The sequence below is a fragment of the Plectropomus leopardus genome, chromosome 1, assembly GCF_026936395.1.
Source record: "Plectropomus leopardus strain MGB_pleo_1.0 chromosome 1, ASM2693639v1, whole genome shotgun sequence".
Lineage (NCBI taxonomy): Eukaryota > Metazoa > Chordata > Actinopteri > Perciformes > Serranidae > Plectropomus > Plectropomus leopardus.
Genome location: NC_142176.1, coordinates 16,465,014 through 16,479,201, shown reverse-complemented (window position 1 = coordinate 16,479,201; position 14,188 = coordinate 16,465,014). Strand labels below are relative to the sequence as shown.

The window sequence follows — 14,188 nt, the reverse complement described above, 5'->3', positions numbered from 1 at the left end:
ACTAGTGCCAGGCCCAAGCCCTCAGGAGGCCCCATGCCAGAACCTGTATGTGAAGACACTGTTATTAACTTTACATTTTTGTCAAAGGGCTTGGTCATTCATGTCACTCATAATCAGCTAATGTAAAAGTCTGTGCCAAACTTTATCTTTGCGTCTGTTGAGATCTGGCTGGCAATTTAATGTGTATTATTTGTATGAGATAGAAAATAAAAGGTGTTGTGGGGCCTGGGGCCTTTTTTATGGAGTGAGATAAGACTACCAGGAGCACAAGAGGTGAAATTGGTGAGAAGGGGGGAATGAAAGACAGAAAAAGAAACCTGGAGGTGAGAGGGTGGTCTGGTTAGAATAGCCTACAAACTATATTCCCATACATACATATACAGCTGTGCGTGGCTGGGAAAAAAAAACTATGTTTTGATTTCTCATCCTTTATAAAAAGGGCTTCTGGCCTGGCGAAGATAAAATAAAATAAATCAGCCTTTAGCTTACAATGAGAGGGTTTCTCTTGAAGCACAAAATGTCCTAAATATCCAGGAAAACATTTAATGACACACCCACTATGATCACACACTTGCTAACTAATTTTAGAGCAGAACTAAACAGGTCAATTTTTCTTTGTTTCAGTCCCCGGCCTGGAAAGTGCAATGTCACAAAATACCACACTGTAGGTCTTGCACAGAGTTGCACAATACACTGCACATTATTCAAGAATTTAATAGACCTTCAAGCAACAGGTTAAAAAAGAAGCTTATCTGAATTGTACTCATTTACAATAACATGCACATTTAACCTTTTTACTTCTGTAATCTGTAAACAGGAACATTTCTTTTCCCCATGCCTAATGTATGACTGAGTAGATTTTTTTTAACATGCTGTTCGATACAGAAACAGTTTCATAAAGTCAAAACATGAACTTGTGCCACATCCTTGTTGTGCAACAAATTATAACTGTACACCAACTCTCTCAAACTTCCCACTTAAATGCAGTAAGTCCTGACAGTGATGGTGAGCCCAGAATACCAGGACCTTCACACTGAAGCAGATAAATGGAATTCACAAGGCATTCATTTTACACCCTGAAAAAAGTTCGGTTAAAAACAACCCATTCTAGGCAGTTTTCAGCTACTGCTGGGTAACTATTGGACCCACTACACACTGGATTAATCTAACTCAGCAGGATGGGTTTTTAGTTTAACCCAACAAGATGGGTTGAAAATTCAATCCAAATACTGGGTCATATTCACTTTATTGCTGGGTTAATTTTACTACATAAATAGGTTTAAAACTTCTATCCAAATGTTGAGTATTTTTTAACTGTAATGTTGGGTTAAGTTTACCTTTTTTAACCTAAAATTGATTAGTATTCTTTTCTATTTATTCTGTAAAAAAAAAACACACACACCAAACACTTCATTACATCGATATACTAGCTTATTACAATATATATCAAAAATCTGGTAATGCAAATGACACACATATCAAATAACACACTTAATATGGAAGCATAGAATATGTATTTCTTTATTTTTCAGGTGACAATGCAATACTGTATTCAGCCTTCCTGCTGTCATTATGAAATTTGTAAAATACCCATAAATGATCGAGCCTATCAAGTCTATCAAAAAGCCTATTCTATAAAACAATATATAAGACACAAATAAACTGTTCTCAACTTTTAAATGGGCATTGTTAAAAGCCAATAACATAAATGTTTTGAACCAATCTGAGCCAATGATCAACACAAGAAAAAGGATCAAGTCCTCTAGTTTCACTCTGCATGCAAGCTTAGTAGTTAGAAATTTCATAGGTGTGGACTCAGTAAGTCAGTACCATGCCTATAAACAATGCCTATTGTGTAGGATAATCTTTAAAACACCACTGAAACACAAATGAACTTTTCCTTAGATTTAAGTGGACATTACTGTTATTTTAGTGTCAGGTATGTCAGAAATTTCCCTGAAATTTACTATGGAGATTTAACTGTAGCCAAAGACAAGTTAACCATGAGGCGGCCCTGTTGAACAAATCATTATACACATGCTTAATTTGCCACAACACATAACAGTATCATGAGAAGTTCCCAACTTCATGTTGCAAATTGTGATTTTAGGATAATTTATTGCAAAGTGGTTAAATAAAACTAAAATATAAAGGATTTGGATATGTACATATATATGTAAACATGTATGGTGATGAGTAAATAGAATAGAATGTAAAATATAACCTAAGATTAAAAAAATGCAGTTCAAAGTAGCTAGTAAAAATAAACAATGACATTTATCAAATAAAAAGAAACAAAACTTGAAAATTAAGGCAAAACTTGAAAATCCATGTGTCTGTTTTCATTTAATTTTCTTTTTTCCCCCCTAAACTTGTAACATTTTCCTCACTCATTTCTGTCAAGAGGTGATTACAGTCCCAGCGGCCCGATGCAGGTCTCTTAGATTTGACGTCAAACAGGGTTTAGCTGTTGGGGTGCAATGGCACTTTTTTTTTTAATACACCAGCTCAGCGAGCACCTTATTTACATTCAGAGAGAAAAAAAAATCCCACAGTGAAATAGTTTATTGTCATTGTGAATTAGAAAATGGTCAGCAGGCCACCCTGCACCCACTGCAGGCTGCATTTGCCTATAAACTGATTATCACTGATTTAGGAAATTGCTGGATAGTCTTCCACATCCACTGAGTAGTGCTGTAAGTACAACACAACAACATAACACAACTCAAAACTGGGCCAAACATCAACTATAAGCCTTTAAGTTATGCCAGTCTTTCAAAATCAAATATTTCAGACTCTAAACATTGGAAGATGATAAGCTTGAAATTAGTTCCTGAAACCTCTTTGCTCTGTCGTTAGTTTTCTGTTTCTGTTTTGCTGTTTGTGTGCGTGCCCCTGGGTAGTAAGTTCTTGTCAAACCTGTCTAACAGGACAAAACTCTTCTCTTGTTCCAACAGTACTCGTCTGTTTTTGGCTGCACCGCCCACACACTGCAGGTATATTGGTTTTGTCAATACTTAAACGCCCCTTGTCTGTTTTTCTTGCAACATTAAGCTGACTGTGAAAAGATAATAAACAATAAAATATACTATACTATAGAGTTTTGTGTTAGTAGCCCATGCATTGTAGCTAGATACCATGATCTACAACTAGAGCTCAAGAAAACGTCAGATTGTGACAATTTTTACACAATTTGGAAAAATGTTGCTGTTCAAAAAACCCTGACAAATCTTATGTATTCAGGAAAGGAGTCTCCCTGAAAACGCAGGTGTACTGGCTTCGAGGACAAGCCGACACACGCCAGGTGGGCGGATCAAGAATGTTTCCAGAGCCGCAGGAGCTGCAGTGATTGGCTGAGAGAGCTGTCAGTCACTGGGACGCAGCAGGCGCACCCGTCGGGCGCATCTCTCACAGGTCGCTGTTGGGTTTCGATGCAAATTCACACCGGGCGGCTCCAGTTCACCTTTTTATTTTAGAGTTAAAACTGCCAGACACCGAAGAATCAGTGAGTTTATTTGAGAAAATAAAAGTGTCGGCAATGGAGAGGAGGATTACTACTTTAACCCTGCTGTGTCTGGGTGAGTATTTCTGCATGATATTTCTTTCCTGCGCGCCTTACCGAGGTGCCACACCTGTTTATGCACCTTCTTTTTTTGTAAAACGGAGCAGGCCCAAGCAACCTGTCTATACAGCTGCACTGTCTCGTTAGTTTGTAGTAAAAAATTAACTTTTTTTATGTTCAAGAGATGACTTAAGACAAATAAAATTTAGAGAATCTCTTGAAATCAACATCATCAAATTTTAATGTGCTTTTTACTCGACCTGTTGTTCTCTCACGCACGCAAGAATGGTTTCTAAAAAGGCATATGTTTCAAGATTAAGATCAATAATGAAAGACTTACGTCTATCATCTTCAATATGACTCTATTAATTGTTTTCTTGATTAACCCTTTGTAGCCTGGATCACCATCAGTTGTGTAACTTACCGAACCTAAGAAAATTGGTTTGATTTATTTTGGAAACATAGGAATAGATGTTATGAATAAGAGCAAGATATGTTGGAGAAAACTGAGGGGAAAAAATAAAGGATGACAAGAAAATGACTTCAAAATGGGCAATGGGGAAATTATTACAAATTATCCAAAAAAAGAGAAAAATGTCCAGAACACGAGGATATTTTTTAGCATTCTTATAATTATATAGACTTTATAAAATTGTATCACAGGATTTTATTTTATTTTATTTATTTGTTGCATAGTTATTTTCTTCTCTGTCTACTAATTTCTTGCTAATTTTGGGGTCCATTTCATGTTAAGTTGCTCATTGCCTTCTTCCAATGTTTTGAAAGAATTCTAGCAAATTTGCTCAGGTTTTAAAGAGTTAAAGCATTTGGTCTATAGAATATCCACCACAAGTTTCCAAAGCTCATGATGATGTCTTGAAATGTCTTTCTTTTGTTCAACACATGGCACACAATCCAAAAATAATCAAATCAATCCATCAAACACATCAATCAAATATATCCAGTTTACTGCCATAGAAGATTAAGAAAAACCTCAAATATTCACATCTGAGAAGCTGGAGCCAGTGAATTTCTATAGTTTTTATTTTAAAAACACTCAATTTCTTTTAGTCCTTTGACCACTGTTTTCAGTTTTGAACACACCAAAGGCGTGTTGTTTGTGTTGTGTCTGTATGCGGGAAGTTGGGGGTAATAAGTTATCTGTGCAGATCTTAGTTTCCGCACTTTGATCATCCACAGTGAAGGCTGTAATGCAGTCAGATTAACATGATAAATTCAGTTCACTGTCTTTATAAATGACAAACACTCACATGCACATGGCAATAATCAATATTCTCTGTTCTTAAATGTATGACAGTGTTGTCAGGTGTTGGTGCCATCAATGTGAATATCCCCAATGATGTGTATGAGTATGCCAGGGGTGACAACATCACATTGCCCTGCACCTTTCAACCAAAAGTTACTAACCCCTCACTAGTCATCATCACCTGGTCTTCTGAGGCTGCAGCAGCAAACGCTAAAGAGGTAAGATTACCACAGTGTGTTTCTATTGGCATGTGTGTATGATTCTGTGTCAAGCACAAAGACTTTGTTTTCTTCTGCTTTAAATATTTCTCCAATGCTCTCGTTGTTTAACAGAACACAATCGCCACCTATTTTTCTACTGGTACTACTGACATCTCATCGCTGTATGAAGGCCGGGCGTCCCTGGATTTGGATGTTCCCACGGGAAAGGCCAACCTGAAACTGTCTTCCATCACCCTAGCAGAAAACAAAGTGTTTGAGTGTCGTGTCCAGATTCCAGGTGACGATGAGGGCAAGCAAGCCGACACTGCTCGTGTAGTGGTTCTAGGTAACTTTGTTTGTTTTTTTTCAAATAAATATTGTGCATGTTAAAATGCAAGTGAAAAGAGTATTGTATGCTGTTTCTGGCTTTACATTCAACATAAAGTTAGGCATTGTACTGTGAGCATTGAAGATGTTGAGGCTCAGTCTGTAAAGAGTTGCCTAACTAAACTGCCAAACCACTTTTTGGTTGAAAAGCAATATATATGGGTATTTAGTAGTGTTGTCACATGATTCAGGTCCAACTCTTGACATTTAAGTGCAAAGTATTAAAATCCTATATATTGTGCAGGAGCCAAAAATGCATTCATATTGGACTAAAAATCATATCACTGTTTCATTTCATGGATTAAAAAACAATTGATTTGTTTAAAAGGTATTTAAAAATAATATTTACAGTATTTACAGGTGATTGTATTTGGTTTTATGTTAACATTAAGGACTCATTTTGGACACCATATGGAAAAAGACATGATAAAAATTTACATGGATAAAAGAATGAGGTCTAATTATAACTGTTTTGTTTGGAGTAGTTTGCATTTTATTTTTTTGTTTTCACCTTTTTGCGAGATCACAGATGAGATATTATAAGACAGACAGAGTGAAGAGTGGAGCAAAACAGTTTTTGACCTCTTAATAGCTCTCGATTTCTTTTAATTTAGTCTCTTTTTATATTTCTGTGAAATATTTTTATGTTGGCGGACCATCTGTATCACCTGCAAAGTTGAAGTAAACTTATCGAGTGCTATGGTGGATTTATTTCAAGTGGATACAAGATTGGTTAGAGCGTCCAGCTTATGCTTCATTCATTTGGACCCTACATATTGTGTTAGTTAATGCCCTTTAATAGTTAAAGCCTGGCTATTGCAATAGAATTTTTCAGTTTGCTGATCCTGGAAGCAGGAGCCTGCTTTCATTAACAACCGAGCCCCCTGTTACTGTCCCATTACTGCCCTCACTCCAACCGACTAATTTGTGTGTGCGCGGGGGGCAGGGAGGAGCTGTTGATCAAGAGGCGGTACAACTGAGTGACTTAGTCCTCCTTCCAGCCCTGCTCATTTTGAGGCTTTTTTTCCACATTCCAGGGAGGGGATACTCAAGCCAAAAGTGGGGGCTTTAGTCACTTTTTAAATGTACTCTTATGTAAGATACTGAAATATGTAATTCTTGTAGGAATGGAGTGCAAAAAATGTCTTAAAATTACAAGTAAATCATCAAAAGGAATCTAATTACGCTGGCCACTTTACTTCCTGTTTTAGTTTACTGTTTTAACAGCGCTGCATTCAGCCCACAGATGTATTTAGAGACCTGGAGACAGGGCCCCAGTCATTCCAATGAAAGTTGCTCATTGGCGCATGAAGACAAAAAAAATTATTTCCACACTGAATTACCCCAAACTCCCACATAGATCTTCCTGTCGTGCACTAGAGACTTACAGTGGCTGAGCGCGGCCAAGTGCTGCCTAGCGGCTATCATCAGCTGGCCAAACAGCTTCTTTCTGATGTAGTGCTTCTCTAACTTGAGTTGGGATAAATGATTTAATCTTGCACCTCTTATAGACTTTCAAAATGTTATTCGCAAGTACACTGCATTTTAAAATGTTGGGGTTTGATTCAATTCATTTCAAAGGGTTTCCCTGGTATGGAAAATATATGTTTACGTTGTCAAAGCAAGTGTGAAATACTTTTAAAAAAGTTCCTCATTTTACAGCTAAACAGTACATTAAAGTATATGTTTTGAAAACATTTGATGTAAGAAATGAGTAATGCAGTAACAGAATCTTGACTTATATTTGATCAGCGCTGCCTAGTTTGGCGGTTTGATTGCAGCTCACAAATAGTGATTCACATGATTGACAGCTTCATTGTAGACGCCTCGACTCTGATTGGTTGATTTCTTTCAGCTGTGGATGCAAATACCATCAGAGGCACTGCAAGGAGGAGGAACACTACTTTATTTTCACAGATTATCCATCTTATTTATTTCCATGTGGATGTAGTAACAGTTTTAGCAAATATATGTATAAAAAAGTTACTTTTATAAAAGTTACCAAATACAGCTAAACCAGTCTGCTAATGTGGATGCTTATTTACTGGCGACTACTATTATTTCAAACGTGTATGCTTCAGAAAAGCCAAGAAAGAATTGTTGCATCCTAACCAGGTACAAGACCTGAAAAAAGTCTTCGTTGGCAACTTTATCTTACACAGTTATTAGCGTCCTAAAAAGAGAGAATGTGTGAGATGATTCTTCATTTACTTTCTTTTCCTAGTGGCTCCATCAAAGCCTATCTGCAAGATCGAGGGCAAGGCAGAGTACGGCCAAAACATCAACCTGACCTGTAAGTCTGAGGAAGGCTCCCCGCCACCAACTTATAAGTGGGAAAGTCGAGATGTCAGGAACATACCTCGTGTGCCAGACCCCAGAACCACCGACAGTAAGTATCAGTGACACAGTGTCAGGACGATAAATGTTGGAAAATATAAGTCAATTGCCAACACACAAAGGTGTACTTACCTCTGCAAAAGAAAGACGCGCATCTCTGAAGATAAAGCAAAACTGGATTGTTGTGGCCATTATAATTGTCGATATTTAAAGGTCCAATGTGTAGCATTTAACAGGCTATATTGGCAAAGATAGAATATAATAATCATAACTGTTTTCATCAGTGTGTAATCACCACAAACTAAGACTTGCTGTGTTTTCATGACCTTAGAATGTGCTGTTTAAATCATAGACTGTATATAAAGCTGGACAACGTCTCCACTTATTCCCATTGTACAAGAGTGAAGTCACAATACAACCATCTGCCATCTTGTGCTCATTTGGCAACGGCCAACATGCCAAACTAAAGGCTTCAAAATGGAAGTCCACAAATCAGTCGGTGACGTCATGGTAGCTACATCCATAATATATACAGTTTATGCCTCACACATACTGTATATAACATTTCTGTTTTGTAGTATCTTGTTACTTATTGGTAGACATCTAGCTGATAGCAATATTCCTGTGATCAGCTAAAACTGAAATACAATAAAGTTTCCAACTATGATAAACAGCAGTGATAACTGATTGGATTTTTTTACAAGCAGTAGAGCTGTTGATCTTGTAATCTACAAAATAATAAAACAAAAAATAATGATGTTGATCTAACTCTTTCTTTTTTTCAGAGGGAGGAATCCTGTCTCTATTCAATATCTCCAAGGAGGCATCAGGATTCTACATCTGCACCTCAGCTAACAAGATTCGCTCTGCTACCTGCAATGTCACCCTTGCGGTCATGCCACGTGAGAGAAACCTTCTAATGGCAACTTTTCATTAACAGTCTGGGAACTTAGTCTCTCCAGTGAAAACATCTTTACAGCAGTGAATTATACTTTCTTTGTTTTCTTCTTTCTCTTCTCCCAACTCGTCTTCCTTCAATCCGACAGCTTCCATGAACATTGGCTCCACTGCAGGAATCATCGGTGGTGTTGTCGCCGCACTGATCGTACTTATCATCATCATCTATTGCTGCTGCTGCCGTAAGAAGGAGAAGAAGGAGGAATATGCCATGGGGTAACGTTTTTCTCCTTTAAAGACACACACTGACTTATGAACAGTATGTTATGTGAACATCTGATATGGGCCATTTATGAGGCTGAATGAGCAGGTGGTCGGCCATTCGAGTGTAACTAGTGACCAACAGAGATTTATTTTTACATGTGTGTATGTGAGTGTGTTTGAGCAGAGTGAATGGAAATAGTTTTTTTAATGAGAGACAGTCAGTCTCGTGGTTTGTGAACATGCAATGACAATAAAGGCATTCAAATGTCAAATGTCAAATCATGCACTGGAATCACATCAGCCACAACACCAATCAATTAAAAGTCAAAGGCGTTTTCTCTACTTCCAGCTCCCTTACTCAGACCATACCCATCTTTGAACTTAGCCTTCACTGTAATCTCAACCACTGTCCCATAAAGCTTCATGACTGCATCATACATGATTGTGACACTATTACAATGACAAAATTTGTCCATAGAAAGATGCACCTTGCAAACACGTGGCAAATGCTCAAAACAACACACACACAGACTCCCAAAGTGAAAACAATACCAGTCTCGCTGTTGCAGCTCAACCAACAAACCTCACCTGCCACTGTTTTTTGGCCAAAAGAATAAACCACAACAACACAGCTGAAGCAGTTTGAAGGCAACTATGTTGAAAACTCTTCAGGATGAAGCTGTCAAAGAAATGCACTAAAATAAACTGACTGTTATGTCTTCACTTTCCAGAGTTCGAGAGGGAGAGTACAGCGACAAAGAGCCACCTAGAAATGGTGAGAGTCGCCGTGCTGATGGGGAGGAGGACCCACGTGATTACGATGACTCCAGTGTGAGGAGCCCTGGCGGTCACAGTGACCGCTACGAGGGACGGAGTGAGCGTGACTACGACACACGCAGAGATTATGATGACCGACGTGACTACAACGATCGCCGCAGCGATTACAATGACCGACGCAGTGAGTACGATGATCGCCGAAGTGACTACGATGACCGCCGCAGCGACTACACTGATCGCCGTGACTACGATGACCGCCGTGACAGATACAGTGATCGCAATGACCGCTATGATGACGACCGTCGCTATGATGATGAGCGCTATGATGACCGCAGAGACCGACGTCGTGATGATGACGACCGCTATGATGAGCCCTATGATGATCGCGAGCATGACAGACCTCCTGTGCCAGCCAATAAGCCAAAAGATTATGAGGTCTAAAGTCTCCAACATGTATCAACCACTCTCTTCAGTCCTCTGTTTTATCTCCATTGACTTAACCCTATAGTGGCCAGTAACCACACACTCAAGGTGTGACCTGATTGGCCCAAACAACATTTTTGCCTCCATGAATGTAGTTCTGACATAATTGGCCCAAAAAAACAAACCTATACTCAATTCAAGAGAGGCAATATAGTGGTGAAGTAATGAGTCCAAAAGTTCATTTGCCTTTATGTACTTCTGGTTCCCTCATCTTAAAGTCTATGTTTTTTTTTGAATGGGTTTTCTGTAAAATACCGTAAATACGATCTGTGTTTAACACAGGCCAAAGATATGAACACATTTTGTTCTGCATATACGTCCATATAAACCCGATTTTGTAACTTTTAATGTTTTACTCATCTTGAAAAAGGCAGTTGCTACCAAGTGGCTAAATGGGACTACAGTGTTTGTCAGGGATGCAAGACGTCATCACACCGGACACAGACACTCGTTAAACCCACTCACCCAACTTTACAGTGCTCAAACTTGTAGATTTACCTCTTTATAATATTTTTCTATGTGTTTTTACAGTGTTTGTAGTTGTGACGTTTAAGTTGTGTGACCATGATGTAGTTCGTGTATAGCCTACCAATACCTTTTTACACTTGCCAATTTCATTTACATTTTGAAACACACAAAAATGGTGTTCATCTGTGGAGATTATCATGCTGAACAAAATGTGTAGGTCTCATAAACTCATGTTCATCAAAAAGCTTATTTTTGGCGATAATCGAAAATCCCATTCAAAAATCCCATAAGGTTTTGGACGAGTGAACCAGTGCAATGCTAACTTCCTGGTTAGCCAACAAAAATATGTCACCCCTTCACCACTCTATATCTGTAATTTTATGTATGAGATGTTGAACATTTTTCACATGTTTGTGTGAAAATCAGTTGAAGAGTGGCAGGGAGCCCAAAATAGCGGTCTCAAAGCCCATAAAGCCTGATCTGTTATCATAAGCTAGATTTCGGGGGCACACATGGGACACTTGCCCCTCAGTATATAGAACAAGCATTTGTCCTCCTCCAAATAAAACATTAGTAGCATAGGACTTTAATTTTGTAGAAAATAATAAAATTTCCATCATAAATTAATGAGAAAAAGGCACAAACAGGTGCAGAAAAATTCAACAGAATGCAGGAAATTAAGTCTTTGACACTCAAAATTTGAAAGCAGAGGACCCTCCAAACCGTGTACCTGAACAGTTTCAAATGTGTCCCCCCAATTTTTAAATGAAACCTATGCTGTTGTTTGTTTTAAACAGGGACTGGAGTGCTAGGTGGGCTCAACAGTCAAAAACTAAATTAGGTGGAATTTTATCTTTAGACTCAATATGTTGGCATTGTTACATAAGAACGCAAGGCTCAGTCAGTGTGACTCTTGCTGTTGGGTGTAATGTGCGGGACACACTGTCTGCGTGAGCAGCGCGTGAGCATCACAGAACCTATTGGGTTTTTCTTTGGCGCCCATGTTAACAGGTTAAAGCACTCGCACTGCTGGTGTTAGCAATGCAATGAAGCTACGCCACATCTAGAGAAACGGTGGCTCAGTGATTTTTTTTCCACATGACACGTGGTTGTGAGCAGAAATACACAATGAAAATGGTGTTTAATAATTATATTAATATTATACCACCTTTTACTAGTTTCAATTTCTCTGTCACAGACATTAGGAAATAGAAACATCTTTTTTACTTAACCTTTCCTGTTTTCATTTCCAACTACAAGTCCCCTGACAAAGTTTCTGTCAACAGAATCCCTACAATTGTTGACACAAGGCATTTTATTGTGAAATATTTGCAGGACTGTGTTACTGACAATGCAGAAACTTGCATGGCTTCATAAATGAGTGGACTATGTGCTTACAATTGTGGGAATACAGAACATATAGCAGCAGGCAGCCCTGCAACAACTTCGCAGCAAAGATGCTTTCAGTGTGAATCCTGCAACTGACAAGACGCAGCAGTTCGGTGAGGTTGCTGTCACGTGCTACTCTTGCATGTAGTGTGTCCTGGGCCTAACTGTTGGTAGTTTGCTGTTTAAAGAAGCTATCTCTTCACTAAAGAGAAGGCCTTCAGTTTTGTTTCATTGTTTATGCTCGATAAAACAATTTTTGTTTTAGTTGTAATGTAGTTTTCTTGTAGTTTAGTTTTCTTTTAGTTGTGTCTAACTTTGTGTAGAAAGGTAGATATTAAACCAGATTTATTGTCCTCTCTATTTGGTGCTTTCAATTTTGCTTCACAATGATTTTCAAGAAACTAGAACTAGAACCTACTCTCATTGTTGGAATTGATAATTTCTCCATGTCTCTCAGTTTTTTATTTAATTTTATTTTTTTTATTTAAAAATTGCAAATGAAACATACACTTAATACATCTAAACTTTTAAGACAGTAGACCAGTAATACTCAACCTACAGTGGGCCCAATGTGGCCCACGATAGGGTGCTATGGGCCCACAAACCATATTCACACTAAAAATAAACTGATTCACATGAAGATATATATATTTTTTTGTACTCTTAATGCAAATAAGGTACCAGAGTACAAAAAGGGAGCTTGTTTATTAAGAAAAAAGAAAAAAAAAGTTTAATCATGTTGAATTTTTTTGAGACATTTTTGTTGAAAATGCAATTAAACAAAGAATGACAGTGTACATTACAAATACGTTTATTATAATTATTATTTTTATCTTAGCAATTGTAAAGCTTTACATTGGGATTTGTGTTGTGAAACATTGTGAGATGTTTTCCACTCATGAAATGCGCTGTAAAGATAACGCTGAAATAAAATAAACATAACAGCAAATTCTTGTAAATGTATAAATCCTGAACACTAGATGGCCACATACACCTTCCAAGAAAGCTGGATTCTCATATAACCAGGATTGGTAGTTTGGCCAGTCAACATGTATAAACAAAAATATATTATTAATAAAAGTAGTACCACTAATGCTTGCCTTTATTTGGGGAATTCTTTCACGTCTGAAAGTTTTTGTAAATTCATTTTCCTATTTACTTTTCTAATAGTTAAAAGTGTCCTTTCCTGCATTACCACCACCATCCATTGTCTCCCTGTCTCTGCAGAGAGCGTCTCCGTGCGTCCCACCCTGCTTTAAAGTTACACAACAAGGCAACTAGTACCGGATATGGGGTTATTTCGAACTTCAAAATAAAATAACAGACTATCTGGCCAAAATATATTTCTGGTCCTCTGCTACAGTATGAACCTTTGAGACCTCACAGGTCATCTGAGACAGCTTTGCTCTCTATCCCTGGGTTCAAAACTAAACAGGGAGAAGCAGCCTTCAGTCTTTACATATATTTGGAACAAGCCCCCAGAAAATGTAGGTCTACAGCAACCTTTTTAATGCAAGGGTGAAAATATTTCTGTCTGCCCCTGCCATTTATTGAGCGAAGAAGGCCCAAAGCATTAGATCATTTCTTACACTTTTATTATTGTATTTTACAAATGTCCATCTTATTTTAGCTTTTATTTATCTTCTGTTTTCGTCACGCTGTGATGCCTTTATTTAAAGCTATATCTAAATGTCCTTTTAAAAGCATTGTTGCTGAAATGTGCTGTAGAAATAAACTTGTGACAAGTCATCAACCTGATGTGCATTCACATTTTCAGCGAAAACAGTGTTTTTGACATTCTACTTTATCTTTATCCATGACTCAACCGTCAAAGGCTACTGACCCTTTATGAGAGTAGTCTATCTCAGTTTGTTGAACACTTCAGTAATTTAACTTATATTCCATTATTGCTTTGTAACCTTTTTGGTGCTTAGTCCAGAGTCTTTGTAGAATGGGTATCTTGGTTGAATAATATACACATATAAATGTTTCACTTTATTTGAATGTATTGTGTCTAACATTATTACATATTTCTCATAGTACTTTCCATCATAGTGAATACTTAAGTAACCTGATGTATATATTTTTAACCATTCAGACTGGCTTTTATTTTACTTGCAAAACATAAAGGCTATCATTAGAGCAGCACCAAGTGCG

The 14,188-nt window shown here is 37.7% G+C and overlaps 1 protein-coding gene across 1 annotated transcript; it reads left to right on the top strand.

The window, feature by feature from the left end:
- Positions 1 to 3,390: 3,390 nt before the first annotated feature.
- Positions 3,391 to 13,124, top strand: LOC121947980 (cell surface A33 antigen-like). Its single transcript, XM_042493199.2, has 7 exons — positions 3,391 to 3,578; positions 4,881 to 5,047; positions 5,162 to 5,375; positions 7,641 to 7,805; positions 8,539 to 8,655; positions 8,800 to 8,926; positions 9,646 to 13,124. The coding sequence occupies exons 1-7, from the start codon at positions 3,539 to 3,541 to the stop codon at positions 10,130 to 10,132; spliced, it is 1,317 nt and encodes a 438-aa protein (XP_042349133.2). The 5' UTR covers positions 3,391 to 3,538; the 3' UTR covers positions 10,133 to 13,124.
- The last annotated feature ends 1,064 nt before the right edge of the window (positions 13,125 to 14,188 follow it).